This window comes from Engystomops pustulosus, chromosome 9 (genome assembly GCF_040894005.1).
Source record: "Engystomops pustulosus chromosome 9, aEngPut4.maternal, whole genome shotgun sequence".
Lineage (NCBI taxonomy): Eukaryota > Metazoa > Chordata > Amphibia > Anura > Leptodactylidae > Engystomops > Engystomops pustulosus.
Genome location: NC_092419.1, coordinates 7,677,011 through 7,691,260, shown reverse-complemented (window position 1 = coordinate 7,691,260; position 14,250 = coordinate 7,677,011). Strand labels below are relative to the sequence as shown.

Here is a 14,250-nt window from a genome sequence, read left to right as displayed (position 1 = left end):
CCTGAGCGGGGAAGCTACACATGCAGGATATCAGGCGCACGATCTTAGTGACTCTCTGTACAGCGCATTATACACAAACAAAGCACTTACATGCATCAGGAAGAAGAAGGTGAACTCCTGGGACCTGAGCGGGGAAGCTACACATGCAGGATATCAGGCGCACGATCTTAGTGACTCTCTGTACAGCGCATTATACACAAACAAAGCACTTACATGCATCAGGAAGAAGAAGGTAAACTCAAGGGACCTGAGCGGGGAAGCGACACATGCAGGATATCGGGCGCAGGATCTTAGTGACTCCCCGCACAGCGCATTATACACGGACAATGCACTTACATGCACCAGGAAGAAGAAGGTGAACTCCAGGGACCTGAGCGGGAGAGTGACACATGCAGGACATCGGGCACAGGATCATAGTGACTCCCCGCACAGCACATTATACACGGACAATGCACATACATGCATCAGGAAGAAGAAGGTGAACTCCGGGGACCTGAGCGGGGAAGCGACACATGCAGGATATCAGATGCAGGATCTTAGTGACTCCCCGCACAGCGCATTATACACGGACAATGCACTTACATGCATCAGGAAGAAGAAGGTGAACTCCGGGGACCTGAGCGGGGAAGCGGCACATGCAGGATATCGGACGCACGATCTTAGTGAGTCCCTGCACAGCGCATTATACACGGACAATGCACTTACATGCACCAGGAAGAAGGTGAACTCCGGGGACCTGAGCGGGGAGGCGACACATGCAGGATATCGGGTGCACGATCTTAGTGACTCCCCGCACAGCGCATTATACACGGACAATGCACTTACATGCATCAGGAAGAAGAAGGTGAACTCCAGGGACCTGAGCGGGGAAGCAACACATGCAGGATATGGGGGCAGGATCTTAGTGACTCCCCGCACAGCGCATTATACACGGACAATGCACTTACATGTACCAGGAAGAAGAAGGTGAACTCCTGGGACCTGAGCGGGGAAGCTACACATGCAGGATATCAGGCGCACGATCTTAGTGACTCTCTGCACAGCGCATTATACACAAACAAAGCACTTACATGCACCAGGAAGAAGAAGGTGAACTCCAGGGACCTGAGCGGGAGAGTGACACATGCAGGACATCGGGCACAGGATCATAGTGACTCCCCGCACAGCACATTATACACGGACAATGCACATACATGCATCAGGAAGAAGAAGGTGAACTCCGGGGACCTGAGCGGGGAAGCGACACATGCAGGATATCAGATGCAGGATCTTAGTGACTCCCCGCACAGCGCATTATACACGGACAATGCACTTACATGCATCAGGAAGAAGAAGGTGAACTCCGGGGACCTGAGCGGGGAAGCGGCACATGCAGGATATCGGACGCACGATCTTAGTGAGTCCCTGCACAGCGCATTATACACGGACAATGCACTTACATGCACCAGGAAGAAGGTGAACTCCGGGGACCTGAGCGGGGAGGCGACACATGCAGGATATCGGGTGCACGATCTTAGTGACTCCCCGCACAGCGCATTATACACGGACAATGCACTTACATGCATCAGGAAGAAGAAGGTGAACTCCAGGGACCTGAGCGGGGAAGCAACACATGCAGGATATGGGGGCAGGATCTTAGTGACTCCCCGCACAGCGCATTATACACGGACAATGCACTTACATGTACCAGGAAGAAGAAGGTGAACTCCTGGGACCTGAGCGGGGAAGCTACACATGCAGGATATCAGGCGCACGATCTTAGTGACTCTCTGCACAGCGCATTATACACAAACAAAGCACTTACATGCATCAGGAAGAAGAAGGTAAACTCAAGGGACCTGAGCGGGGAAGCGACACATGCAGGATATCGGGCGCAGGATCTTAGTGACTCCCCGCACAGCGCATTATACACGGACAATGCACATACATGCATCAGGAAGAAGAAGGTGAACTCCGGGGACCTGAGCGGGGAAGCGACACATGCAGGATATCGGGCGCACGATCTTAGTGACTCCTCGCACAGCGCATTATACACAGACAATGCACTTACATGCATCAGGAAGAAGAAGGTGAACTCCGGGGACCTGAGCGGGGAAGCGGCACATGCAGGATATCGGGCGCACGATCTTAGTGAGTCCCTGCACAGCGCATTATACACGGACAATGCACTTACATGCACCAGGAAGAAGGTGAACTCCGGGGACCTGAGCGGGGAGGCGACACATGCAGGATATCGGGTGCACGATCTTAGTGACTCCCCGCACAGCACATTATACACGGACAATGCACTTACATGCACCAGGAAGAAGAAGGTGAACTCCAGGGACCTGAGCGGGGAAGCAACACATGCAGGATATGGGGGCAGGATCTTAGTGACTCCCCGCACAGCGCATTATACACGGACAATGCACTTACATGCACCAGGAAGAAGAAGGTGAATTTCGGGGAGATTGTGTAGAGTTTATACTCTGTAGAACAACACTTTTATCAAAGGAAATTTTCACACAGGGTTAGTCACAGCATTTCAAGAACACTATCAGAGAAAAAAGTACTGGGACTATGGGGTCATCTGGTATTCGTCCTAAGGAGCCCAGATCATTGTCTTCTCTGGGTCGGCAGAGTTGCCAGCCCACATCTCCCCCATCCGTCTAATGCACCAGAGCTCCTGTATCCACCATGGAGGGCTGTAGGGGGCTTTTCCAGTTTTGAGGAATCATTGTCTAGACGGCCACAAGGAAGTGGTGGAAAAGACCCTTATTGACGGAGGAGATGGAGCCCACTATTTACTTACCAGTAACCCATTTAACACCATGTATCAAAAAGACTGTAGAGTAAAGTAGCTCCACCACATGTGAAAGCTTCATCGCATGTAAAATTGAGACATTTTAATTACATGATGAATGTCACCTCTAAACTGACATGAAATTTAAAGAACATCTACCACCAGGATGAAGGATTGTAAACCAAGCACACTGACATACTGGTGTGTACCCCACCTGCTAGGATCTGCTCTTCCTATGCTGTTGTTATTAAGGAAAAAAGTCTATAAAATGTATGCAAATGAGCCTGAGGGGCTCCAGGCTCCATTAACACATATGGGTCCTGGAGCCCTTCAAGCTCATAGTTCTATAAGCTTTCTTTTTGCAAAAACCAGGCCATACAAAGCAAAAAGAAGAGCAGATCCTACCAGAGGGGGGCACACTCCCGTGTCAGTGTGCTGAGTTTACAATCCTTCATCCTGGTGGCAGATGTCCTTTAACAATGAATCTTGAATTATCTGTCAAAAAAAAAAAAAATAACTAAGCTTTTACTAAAATAAATGAAGTCATTGATTATTGTTCTTATATTTTACACTACAGAAACTAGTTGCATATTTATGTAGTGTTTGCGCTAGTATTGTGTCGAGACTGCACTATGCACACCGCAACACAATACTCTGCAAGGAAAGGGAGTCCGATATATAAAAGCATTGCAGGCCCCTTATACTGAGTGCACCAGTCAATGCACTTTGGATGCCCGCAGGACGCTCCAGTCTTCATGGATTTGGCGCACTCTGCAGGATAGTGAGGCAAACTGCACGTAACTGATCAGCTGTAAAGTGTCTGTAATGAAGATTTATTGATAATCCTTGTTCCCAGGACAGTAAAAGTTTTGAAAATCCAATTGTCATTGGAACAAAAATTTTTTGTCTGGAGCTACAATTATAAAATATATCAGTTCTGACTTACATACAAATTCAACTTAAGAACAAGCCTAAAGAGCCGATCTTGTACGTAACTTGGGGACTGTGTTTTTTCTACTCAGTGTATTTGGATCCTACTCAAGGAACTGAGTTCACCTTTCTGATAAATACATATCAAGGTGGTTATTGAATAACACAATACCGAGTCTGCCAAATACAACCCTCTCGGGAATCCAATCTATAAAAAGACATAACAACCTAGTGCTAAAGTTTGATGAGGAGGAAGTTGTCAAGATGGAGATCATTGGAGCTTCTACCTTGTTACTAATCGTGTGCATAGTCTTCATTGTTCTGAGTATAACACAAGCCCAGAAAGGGAAGAACAAAGGGAAACTACCACCAGGTCCAACACCGCTGCCCATCCTGGGGAATATTCTCCAACTCGATACCAAAGAAGTCCACAAGTCACTCATTAAGGTAAGTCTAGATATTTCCAGACCGGTCTTCAGGGAGCCACAAGGTCTCTGCCCAATTTGATGTGAGTAATAAATATGTCATAGTTGTTACACTGCCTTGTAGTTATGACTTTTCTGCCATTTTGGGGGCGCTTTGTCCAGTCACAGTGGGGCACATTTACTAAGGGTCCGAACGCCGCACTTTCGTCGGTTTTCTCAAAAATTTCTTTTTTGCCCTGAATTGCCCTGGGTTTTTGGCGCACGCGATCGGATTGTGGCACATCGGTGCCGGCATGGCCATCGGACAAACCGACGGATTCGGACAAACCACGGAATTTAAAAAAGGAAATGTGTCGCAAGATCAAGCACTCACATGCACCAGGAAGAAGAAGGTGAACTCCTGGCGGACCTCGGTGCAGAAGCGACAGATGCAGGAACTCGGACACACGATCTTAGTGAATCCCGGCAGACCCGAATCCTCGTCGGACAATGCACCGTGGGATCGCGATGGGACCAGGTAAGTAAATCTGCCCAATTAAATCTAAACCGTGCCAAAAAACTGACGCAGGTTTCAGCAGAAATAAGCCCCATGCAGGACCTGGTGTAGATTTCAGTTCCAGTGATGTCCCAGAATCACCAAGATGTTGCCACCTCTGGTATGTCAAGTCCTGGGTGTTTGGATTTTTTACGGCTGATACACTAAACGTCAGTCTGGGCCCCGATATTTTTGTATGTTTAGACAATTTCTATGTTCGTAAAGTGTCCAAATCTCCGTAAAATAAGATTTAGTTCACTGTATTGAGAGTGACCAAACATTTCTGGGTGGCTCCTTGCAGAGCCAACAATTTTCTCTCGTCTCTAATCGGACTTTTGGACCTGCTTTCACAAACCGTTAACCCATTCTATGTCAAGGTGTGTGAAAGCTTTGGAGATTGTAGGATTCGCCCCATCTGTCTGCTTTCAATCTGCATTTTCAGATCCTTTGGAGGACCTTCAAAGCTCTTGAAGTGGCTCTTGTGTACATGTATATTGAGAGCCGCAACAGATGTATGTAAGAAGATTTCATGAGTGAAGGACCTTCTCAGTATAATGATGGTGGTCAGTTTGCTTGCCCATGAGTCCCCTAGAAGGCTTGGGTCTCCCGCTATCGCCCAACCTGCCAAAATTATAATACACTACTGATAATGGCAAGGAGTGAATCCCATTCAGTTGTTGGATCTTATCCCATAATTCATCCATGGTAGAGTAGCACAATCTACTTAATTTTTCCTGAACAGTTTCAGTTTTCTCCCCCAGCTGAGCGAAAAATATGGACCGGTATATACTATTCATATGGGCACGGATCCTGTAGTGGTGTTGTGCAGTTGCGATGCCGTGAAGGAGGCTCTCGTTGACAACGCGGAGGAGTTCAGTGGCAGAGGACATTTGCCACTTCTGGACAAGATAACTTCTGGAGGACATGGTGAGGACCAAGACTGAATTTTGGTTAAAATGTTTATCGATCTTAAGAATCCATTAACGCCACAGGAGAGGTAGAAATCATTACAGACCATATTGCTTCACAATCCCTCACTGATTTTGGATGCCCCTTAGTTGACACAATGGGGCACATGTACTTACCCGGCCACAGGAGTTCCCGAGTCTCCGATGATCATGCTCCCCGGCACGATTCACAAAGATTGTGCTTCCAATTTCCTGCATGTGTCGCTTCCCCGATCAGGTCCCGGAGTTCACCATCTTCCTCCCGGTGCATGTAAGTGCTTGGATTGTGACACAATTTTAAAGTTAAATCCCGCAGTTTGCCCGAATCCGTCGGATTATCTGATGGCCCGCCCCTCGATTTGTGTTGCATGAAACCCGTCACGATTGCTCCAAAATATGATCGCCTGCGACACAATCCCCTTCTAAATCCCTGTCCCGGCGGCTCGGCCCCCGAAAAGTCGGAAAATCCCACAGAAATGCTGTGGGACCCTTAGTAAATAACCCCCAATTAATTTTTAGGTAGAACCAAAGTTTCAACAATTGACTAATTGATTTTACATTATCACTTGATTTTTAATTGATTTTACAAAACTACTTGACTTATTACCGGGACGTAATCATAATTCCAAGTTAAGTGGCTCGTAAAATGAGAAAGGAATCTTCTCTTTATTCAATTCTATAGATACAACAAATGAAAATAGTATAATATAAAAATATTAAAATAAATACTAAATTTAAAGTAGTATAATAGTAGCTCAACTCTTTTTGGACGAGTAAATTTCAGTAGAGACCTTTGCATTTAACCTCTGGCCAATGGGAAGTGAAACTGGATTTGGATATGCTACAAATGGCTTTTAAGGAAAATTCTTCTTCAGTTTCTTCCAAATAGTTTATACAATATTCTTGGGAATCATTCTTCCTATTTTCTTAGGCGTGATAGGCAGTAACGGGGAGCGCTGGAAACAGATGCGCCGCTTTTCTTTAATGACGTTAAGGAACTTCGGAATGGGTAAAAGAAGCATCGAACAGAGAATCCAAGAAGAAGCCCAGTTCCTTTTGGAAGAATTTCGGAAGAGCCAAGGTAATAACTACATAAAATCATATGTATGGATATTTTGATGACTGTTATTAAGTTTTTACGTTAAATCTGTTTTTACTAGTCTGAACACTTCTTTACTCCTTTCTGGCTTTCTTAACTGTTTTCCACCACACCTTTCTGTCCCTTGCGGTTTTTGCTCTGAGTTGTTAACAGTCATAGTTGCTGAAAGATTTTTCCTCCACTCACATTTCTCCCCTACTGGATGTCAGGGAATTTGACCACCTTTTGGACCAGGTTTACTGATTATTCATTTTTCCTACTCCATTGTCCTCCTGGCCCGTATTTGTAAACTCCTCTTCTGTGTTTGTTGTGTACGGTTTGTGTCTCTGAATTTTCGCTACGGTGCAGGGAGGAAATGTTGATCAGTTGTCACATACCGCTAAAGAGAGGCTGGGCATTTAGGTAGGGACAGGTGGGAAGGGGGTTTAGCCTTAGTCTGTCATTGCAATCCATCCAAGCCATTCCTCTATACCTCATTACAGAAATATAGAAAAATCAAGATTTTTCCTGTAAATCTTGCAAAAGTTTAAAGGTTTTGTTTGGCATGTGAAAAAATATATTACATATGGCTGGGGAAAGTGGCTGTAAAAATCCCCTCCTCCAGTGCTCCCATTCAGTCATGTTGCCATCTTCCACTGTCGGGTCTCTGTTAGTTTATAGAACTGGTGGTGGCATCTACCACAACCACCTGAAATGCATGTTGTAGCAGGTACATGGCAGTGGTCAAGCTTATATAAGCGAACAGCAGCTGGCACTGACGGACTACACAGTGGCTGGCCGGGAGCATTGAAGGAGGTGAGTATAAGTGGTTTATTGTTCTGAGCGACCCCTTTAGCATAGTAACTGGTAAAAGTATATACCAAGGTAATAACTACATAAAATTACACCTTATGTTGTGCTTATTTCAGATGCTTTGATGACTGTTATTTTGTTTTTATGTTAAATCTGTTTTTACTAGTCTGAACACTTCTTTACTCCTTTCCGGCTTTCTTACCTGATTTCCCCCACACCTTTCTGTCCCTTGCAGTTTTTTCTCTAAGTTGTTAACAGCCATAGTTGCTGAAACCAACAGATTTTTCCTCCACTCACATTTTTCCCTACTGGATGTCAGGGAATTTGTCAAATCACCTTCTGGACCAGGTTTACTGATTATTCACTTTTCCATTGTCCATTGTCCTCCTGGTTCTGACCCGTATTTGTCAACTACTCTTCTTTGTTTGTTGTGTACGGTTTGTGTCTCTGAATTTGCACTTCGGTGCAGGGAGGAAACATTGATCAGTTGTCACGTACTGCTAAAGAGAGGCTGGGCATTTAGGTAGGGACTGCTGGGAAGGGGGTTTAGCCTTAGCCTGTCCTTGCAATCCATCCAAGGCTTTCCCCTACACCTCATTACAGAAATATAGAAAAACCTTGATTCCTCATATTGTAAATATTGCAAAAGTTTAAAGGTTTTAAGCAATAAATAACGAATGACAGTTCCGGAAAAATCATTTTTTCCATTACAGGTCAGAAATTGGATCCAACTTTCTATCTTTCCAAAGCGGTGTCCAATGTCATCTGTTCAGTAGTATTTGGAGAAAGATTTGAGTACGAGGACAAGGAATTTCTAAAGCTTCTGGGTTTCCTCAATGAAATATTTAAAGGATTCAGCTCGGTTAGTGGACAGGTAATGGAGGATTTGTTTTAAGTCTAGAAATGTCTATGGTCATTGTCTACAAATTCTGACTTTACTTAATCAATTCCTCTTAGATGTACAATTTCTATCCTAATCTTATGCAAAAGATTCCCGGACCTCATCACAAAACGCTAGAAAACAATGAAGGCATCAAAGAATTTATTGCCAAACGTGTGGAGACACATAGGGGAACTCTGGATCCCAACGATCCCCGGGATTTCATTGACTGCTTTCTAATTAGGATGCAACAGGTAGGTTGGTTCTAAACACTGTACTTGGACCTATAAAGAAGAATGTTAGAGGGGCACATGCCACAAAATCTTGGTGAAAAGCAAAAAGTTTGTTTGCCCCATGGAGGACTTCAGATAAAACATTTGTGCCAAACTTTGAATGATTTTGGAACCATTTACTTGAGTTGTTGTTTCTTGACTTCTCCACCTACTTATGGTCCTCAATGTTCAACCTGACAGCAACTGAGTATTATTTTACTTCATGGAGTTAACATATATCCCCATTTCACCAGGAAAAAGACCTACCCACGACTGAGTACCATGAGGAAGCGATGCTCAATACCACATTTGATTTGTTTGCGGCTGGGACGGAAACTGTTAGCACAACCCTACGATACGGATTGCTGATTCTTCTCAAGCATCCAGATGTTGAAGGTAAGTACTGGTGTTTGAAATCAGACTGCCCAAATAAATTTAAAACCATAAACCACCGGGAGCACAGGCCCCTTTAACCCTAAACCAATATTCGCCGATAAAAAACACACAGAGACTTGTATTAAAGTTGAACATATGTGGGTTGACTTGAGGGTCGGCCACAGCTTTATATATTATTGTAATAAACATTTCTTATTTTTTTATATTATTTTTTGTATTATTTAAAACATAATTTGAACAGGTAACAAATTTAAATAACAAACAAAGAGCAACAAAACCCCTCCCACCTGTATGCCTGCCACTTACCTGCAAGCCAATGGGCATGTAGGCCAAATAACCCAGCTAACCGCCAGCTGTGACAAAAGCAACGCCGAAAGTACCTTAAACAAAGGGAGGGCAGGTGGGAAACGCAATCCGGAAAGAGGGTGAGTGACGTCTGCAGTCCCTATTTAAGCTATGCTCACTTCCTGTACCACCCACGACACAAGCCCGCCCCTAGTCACGTAGCCCCCACCTCCCTGGGATACGCAGGGAGACAGAAAGGAAAGGAAAAACCACCTCAGTTAAATAGGGCCTATTCCTGTACTTAGAACCCCGCTAACTAAGACCCCTTTGTGCAGTCATTAGCCCAACGGCTATACGCCTCCGGGCTTGCAAGAATTTACAAAGTCCCAGGGTCTTAAAGGGGTATTCCTCCCATGAAGACAAGTATCTTATATGTACTCAGGATAACAAAATAACACATTCTCTAATTCACTATTATGAACAAAAATACAGCATTTCAGAGATATAAGTCCAACCTGTCTCTATCAGTCCTGCTGTACACAATTTTAGTTTCCCCTAGACACGACCCAGTAACTTCTGACTTAGGGTCGGATGGCAGCCATCTTGGATTGGGTTCATGCAGATGAGATTTCTGTCTCTCTGCTTTGAGTCTGTAGCCCCGCCCACTGCATGGAGTTCAGAGACACTTACTGATCACATCCTGCAAGGAGATCATGAGCAGAAAGAGAGGCTGCAAACTACAAACTACAAGGAGATACGTGATCTGGGGGAAGGGGGAGGCAGGCACATGTCTGTGAGATGTAGCAGAACTCACAGTGTAACAGTGTAACGGTCTGTCAGCCTCTGTGTAATCATCTCATGCATTTCTGATCTGTCTCATCTCTCTATGTGTCAGTGTGTTAGTACAATGTCAGGAGCCAGATGAAAGTGTATATACACCCTGTACACTGATAATGTAGCCACATTGTCACCCCACAGAACTAGATGGATCATAAAGGGGCTCATTTACTAAGGGCCCGCATTTTCGTCGGGTTTACCAGCGATTTTCGTTTTGTGACGCATCACGCCGGGGATTGTGTTGCACGCAATCGATTTTGGCGAATCGGTGCCGGCTTGCACTCGACAGAAATCGGTGGGCCGGCCGTCGGCAACACACAAGATTTAACATTTAAAATTGTGTTGCAAGTTAGCACTTACAAGCACTGGTAAGAAGAAGGTTAACTCAGGCGGACCTCGGCGGGGAAGCGACAGATGCAGGAACTCGGGCGGACGACCTTCATGAATCGCGCCGGACTTCATCCTCGTCGGATCGTCCGAATCGGGGATCGCGACTTGACCAGGTAAGTAAATTTGCCCCAATGTGTCTGCTTAGTGAGGCCCTGCCCATACCCTGGGATTTTACACTGAGCAGCCTAGGGAGTTATAGGTGCTAAATCAGCAATAACACTGAGTAAATTGTAAAGTAAGGGGTTAACATCACTAGGGGATTGAGATGTGAGAATTTTCTTTTGTGGGAAAAGCCCTTTAACAAACTTCTATCTGAATATTACTTTAGACCAGTCAGCTAAACCAGGGACACTTGGTGTCTCAATTCGTTGCCTTGGTGCTTGTCTCCTAACTGGATTATTCATCCATGTCATTAAATTACCAACTATAAACTATATACATGAATTTATACACAAATATTTTTTTTTCTTTTTTAAGCGTCCTTCACAAAAACTGCAAGTGGAAGTGGAACCAGTATTGTATTAAGCCCATTTTGACTTTTGGCATCTTCCTTGGACATTACACAGTTTTCACCATTAAACTCCTGTAAAGGGATGTAAATTTTGCAACCTCACAAGGTCCTGATGTAGACGAAAGTTGACCTTGATTAGCAATGAGATACCAAAGCATGTTTCCAAAGTATCCATCAGAAACATAGTCAGTAAACAATTCAAGGTCAGGGTCACAATCTAGATAATGAGGCAGACAAAGAGGCACGAAGGGAAGCATCTATGGGGAGGGAGCACCTTCAACCAGATGGCATCATAGCAGGGCAGTGGGAAGACAGAGGGGGCCTTCCAAAAGTTGGCACTTCAAACAGTATATTGCCCAGAAGCATGTTAAAATTTCCAATAAATCCTTCTTCTGGAGTTCCATAGACATAAATTATTGGTATAAAAGCTTTTAGAAGTTGCTTTGTCTTACAGATTTCTATTTTCCTTCCATCTATACAGAACTCCTCCATCAAGAGATTGACAAAGTCATTGGAAGGGACCGGGCTCCGTGTATAGAGGATCGAGCTAACATGCCGTATACAGATGCTGTTATCCATGAAATTCAAAGATTTGCCGACATTGTACCATTGGGAGTCCCACACAAAGTAACCCAGGACCTGACATTTAGAGATTATTTTATTCCAAAGGTAAAACTGTGCCGTCCTATTCCGAAAGTAATTGGTAATATAGAGTATTTAATACTTGAACAAGCAAATTCCCGTAATACCATCAGTATTCACTGAATATCAAGGGTAAGGCTGAAATATAGCGATATCCCCTTATTCTTTGTATATCCCCTCATCAAGGATCCCATTTCCATAACTGAATGGGGTAGTCAGAGCATTGCCGTTACCTTCTCTGTATATTCGACTAATGAATTTAGCTATATCCAATGGATGACAGTAGAGAAATGAAGAAGATTGATGCTCCTTTCATTGTGGGGGAAAGGACCCCATTCTATAATAGAGACGTATCCCGGGATTTGGGGACATTAATGACTCCATTGACCTTTATTGCCCGGTGGCTTAGTGTTGGGTTTAGCTTAATCCTGACACCAGCAATGGCCACAATTTTAAAACAAAACTCTATGTTAACCCATCTTCTGCGACTTCTTTTGTCTCCAAGGTTTGTCTCCAAGGAGTGGTCAATACAGTTAAGCCGTTAGTTGTAATAGTTAATGATTATGTTTTCTGAATTCCAGGGCACAACCGTATATACAGTACTCAGTTCTGTTCTACGAGATCCAAAGCAGTTTAAATGTCCAGATCAGTTCAATCCGGGACATTTTTTGGATGATAAAGGCAAGTTTAGGCGGAATGATGGATACATGCCGTTCTCTTCAGGTAAGAGCGTAATAAGGCACCTCCAAGTCAGGGGGCAAAACTTAGTGGGGCAGATTTACTTACCCGATCCTGTTGCGATCCCGCGGTGCGTTGGCCGACGAGGATTCCGGTCTGCCGCGATTCACTAAGGTTGTGCGTCCAATTTCCTGCATGTGTCGCTTCCATGCCGAGGTCCGCCGGAGTTCACCTTCTTCTCCCTGGTGCATGTAAGTGCATGTCTTGTGACATAATTCTAAATGTTAAGTCTTGTGCGTTGTCCTAATCCGTTGGGTTGTCCGACGGCCATGCCCCCCGATTTCTGTCACGTGCAACCCAAAATCCGATCACGTGCGGCAAAATCCGGGGCAATTCGGCACAAAACAGAAATCATCGGGAAACCCGACGAAAATGCACTCCGCGGACCCTTAGTAAATGAGCACTTTTCAGGAAGTCACCGCCATTAAGTCAAACAAGTCTTCAAACACTTGAAAATAACAAAAATAGCCACTTGGAAACTAGTTTTAAAAAAATTCTTTAACAATGTTAATTCCTATCCCAGTGATCCCAGAGAAACACTAAAGACAAGGGTACCAAAAAAAAGAAATCACTGGGCCGGTTGTGTCAGCGTAAGCTGGGCCACTGTAGTCAATCAATGGCCTCAGTAGTCCAATAAGAACGGGGATATTCAGCAGTAAGATCACTGGTCTCTCAATAGGGTCATCCAAGACCACTGATTGGATGCAGCGGTCACATGACATTTAGTAGACCTTGCTGAAAAATAGATGTGGGTTCATGGCAATATGTACATGGAATACAAAAAAGGTTACCAATGTGCCCAAATTTTGTGTATTTTTCTGGTTTAAAACTTGACACTACAGTATTAGAACCCCCCCTGCGTGGTGACACCAGAACTTACTTTGGGTAAATCTGCCATATATTCGATTAAGGAGTTTGGATCATTAGTTTTTGATTTTGATGGATTTGGTCTTGCAGGAAAACGGATCTGTGCCGGGGAAGGTCTTGCTCGAATGGAGCTCTTCTTGTTTTTTACAACAATATTACAGAACTTTACCCTTCGGTCACCCGTGGACAGAGTGGAAATAGACTTGACACCTTCAATGAGTGGATTCGGAAACGTGCCCCCTAATTACGAACTGGCCTTCATCCCGCGCTAAATCCTTCTAAACTTTTTTTTTTGCAGGACTAAATAACTATAATTCATTTCTGAACCACCGCTACGGTGACCCTATCAAATGCTAAAAATTGTATATTTTTTATAATAAAATAATGTTAAATTATGGATGTATACGTTTTATTTAGGCATCAAGATCGTTGGGTAGATGTATCTGTGCATATTGTGCAGCTAATACTTTGAAAGGTACAAATCCAACAGCATAAACAAAACTCAATGCTGGATAGACCCTCGAGGGGATGTGAACTAAAATTGATGCCACTTTCAGCATACAAAAATGTGTTGGGTGGCAGAAGCCCATGTCGTCCCAACTAAGTCTTGCCCCATATATGCCCTCTTCATCTGACTGAAGTCTAAGTAACACTTAGTAAGACTTAGTAAAATAATATCCTTTTCACTTAAAGGGAACCTGTCAGCAGAAATTGACCAAATAAGCCACTACTGGTATGTTGTCAAGCAGCTGAACGCCCTCCAGTTCATGTTTCTTTCATCACTCAGTGCAGTGGCATCATCCAGAAATCTTCATTGAATTGAGATGCAAGTTGGTTGTATAAAGTCAAGGAGGCGGAGATTTGAACATTGAAGTCAAGCTCTCTCTTCCATAGTAATTGATGGTCCTAGATCCAGAGACAT

General features: G+C 44.1%; 1 protein-coding gene across 1 annotated transcript; it reads left to right on the top strand.

The window, feature by feature from the left end:
• The first annotated feature begins 3,937 nt into the window (after positions 1-3,937).
• Positions 3,938-13,723, top strand: LOC140077669 (cytochrome P450 2A13-like). Its single transcript, XM_072125009.1, has 9 exons — positions 3,938-4,159; positions 5,434-5,599; positions 6,551-6,700; positions 8,224-8,384; positions 8,468-8,644; positions 8,917-9,058; positions 11,563-11,750; positions 12,305-12,446; positions 13,419-13,723. The coding sequence occupies exons 1-9, from the start codon at positions 3,977-3,979 to the stop codon at positions 13,598-13,600; spliced, it is 1,491 nt and encodes a 496-aa protein (XP_071981110.1). The 5' UTR covers positions 3,938-3,976; the 3' UTR covers positions 13,601-13,723.
• Positions 13,724-14,250: the final 527 nt, after the last annotated feature.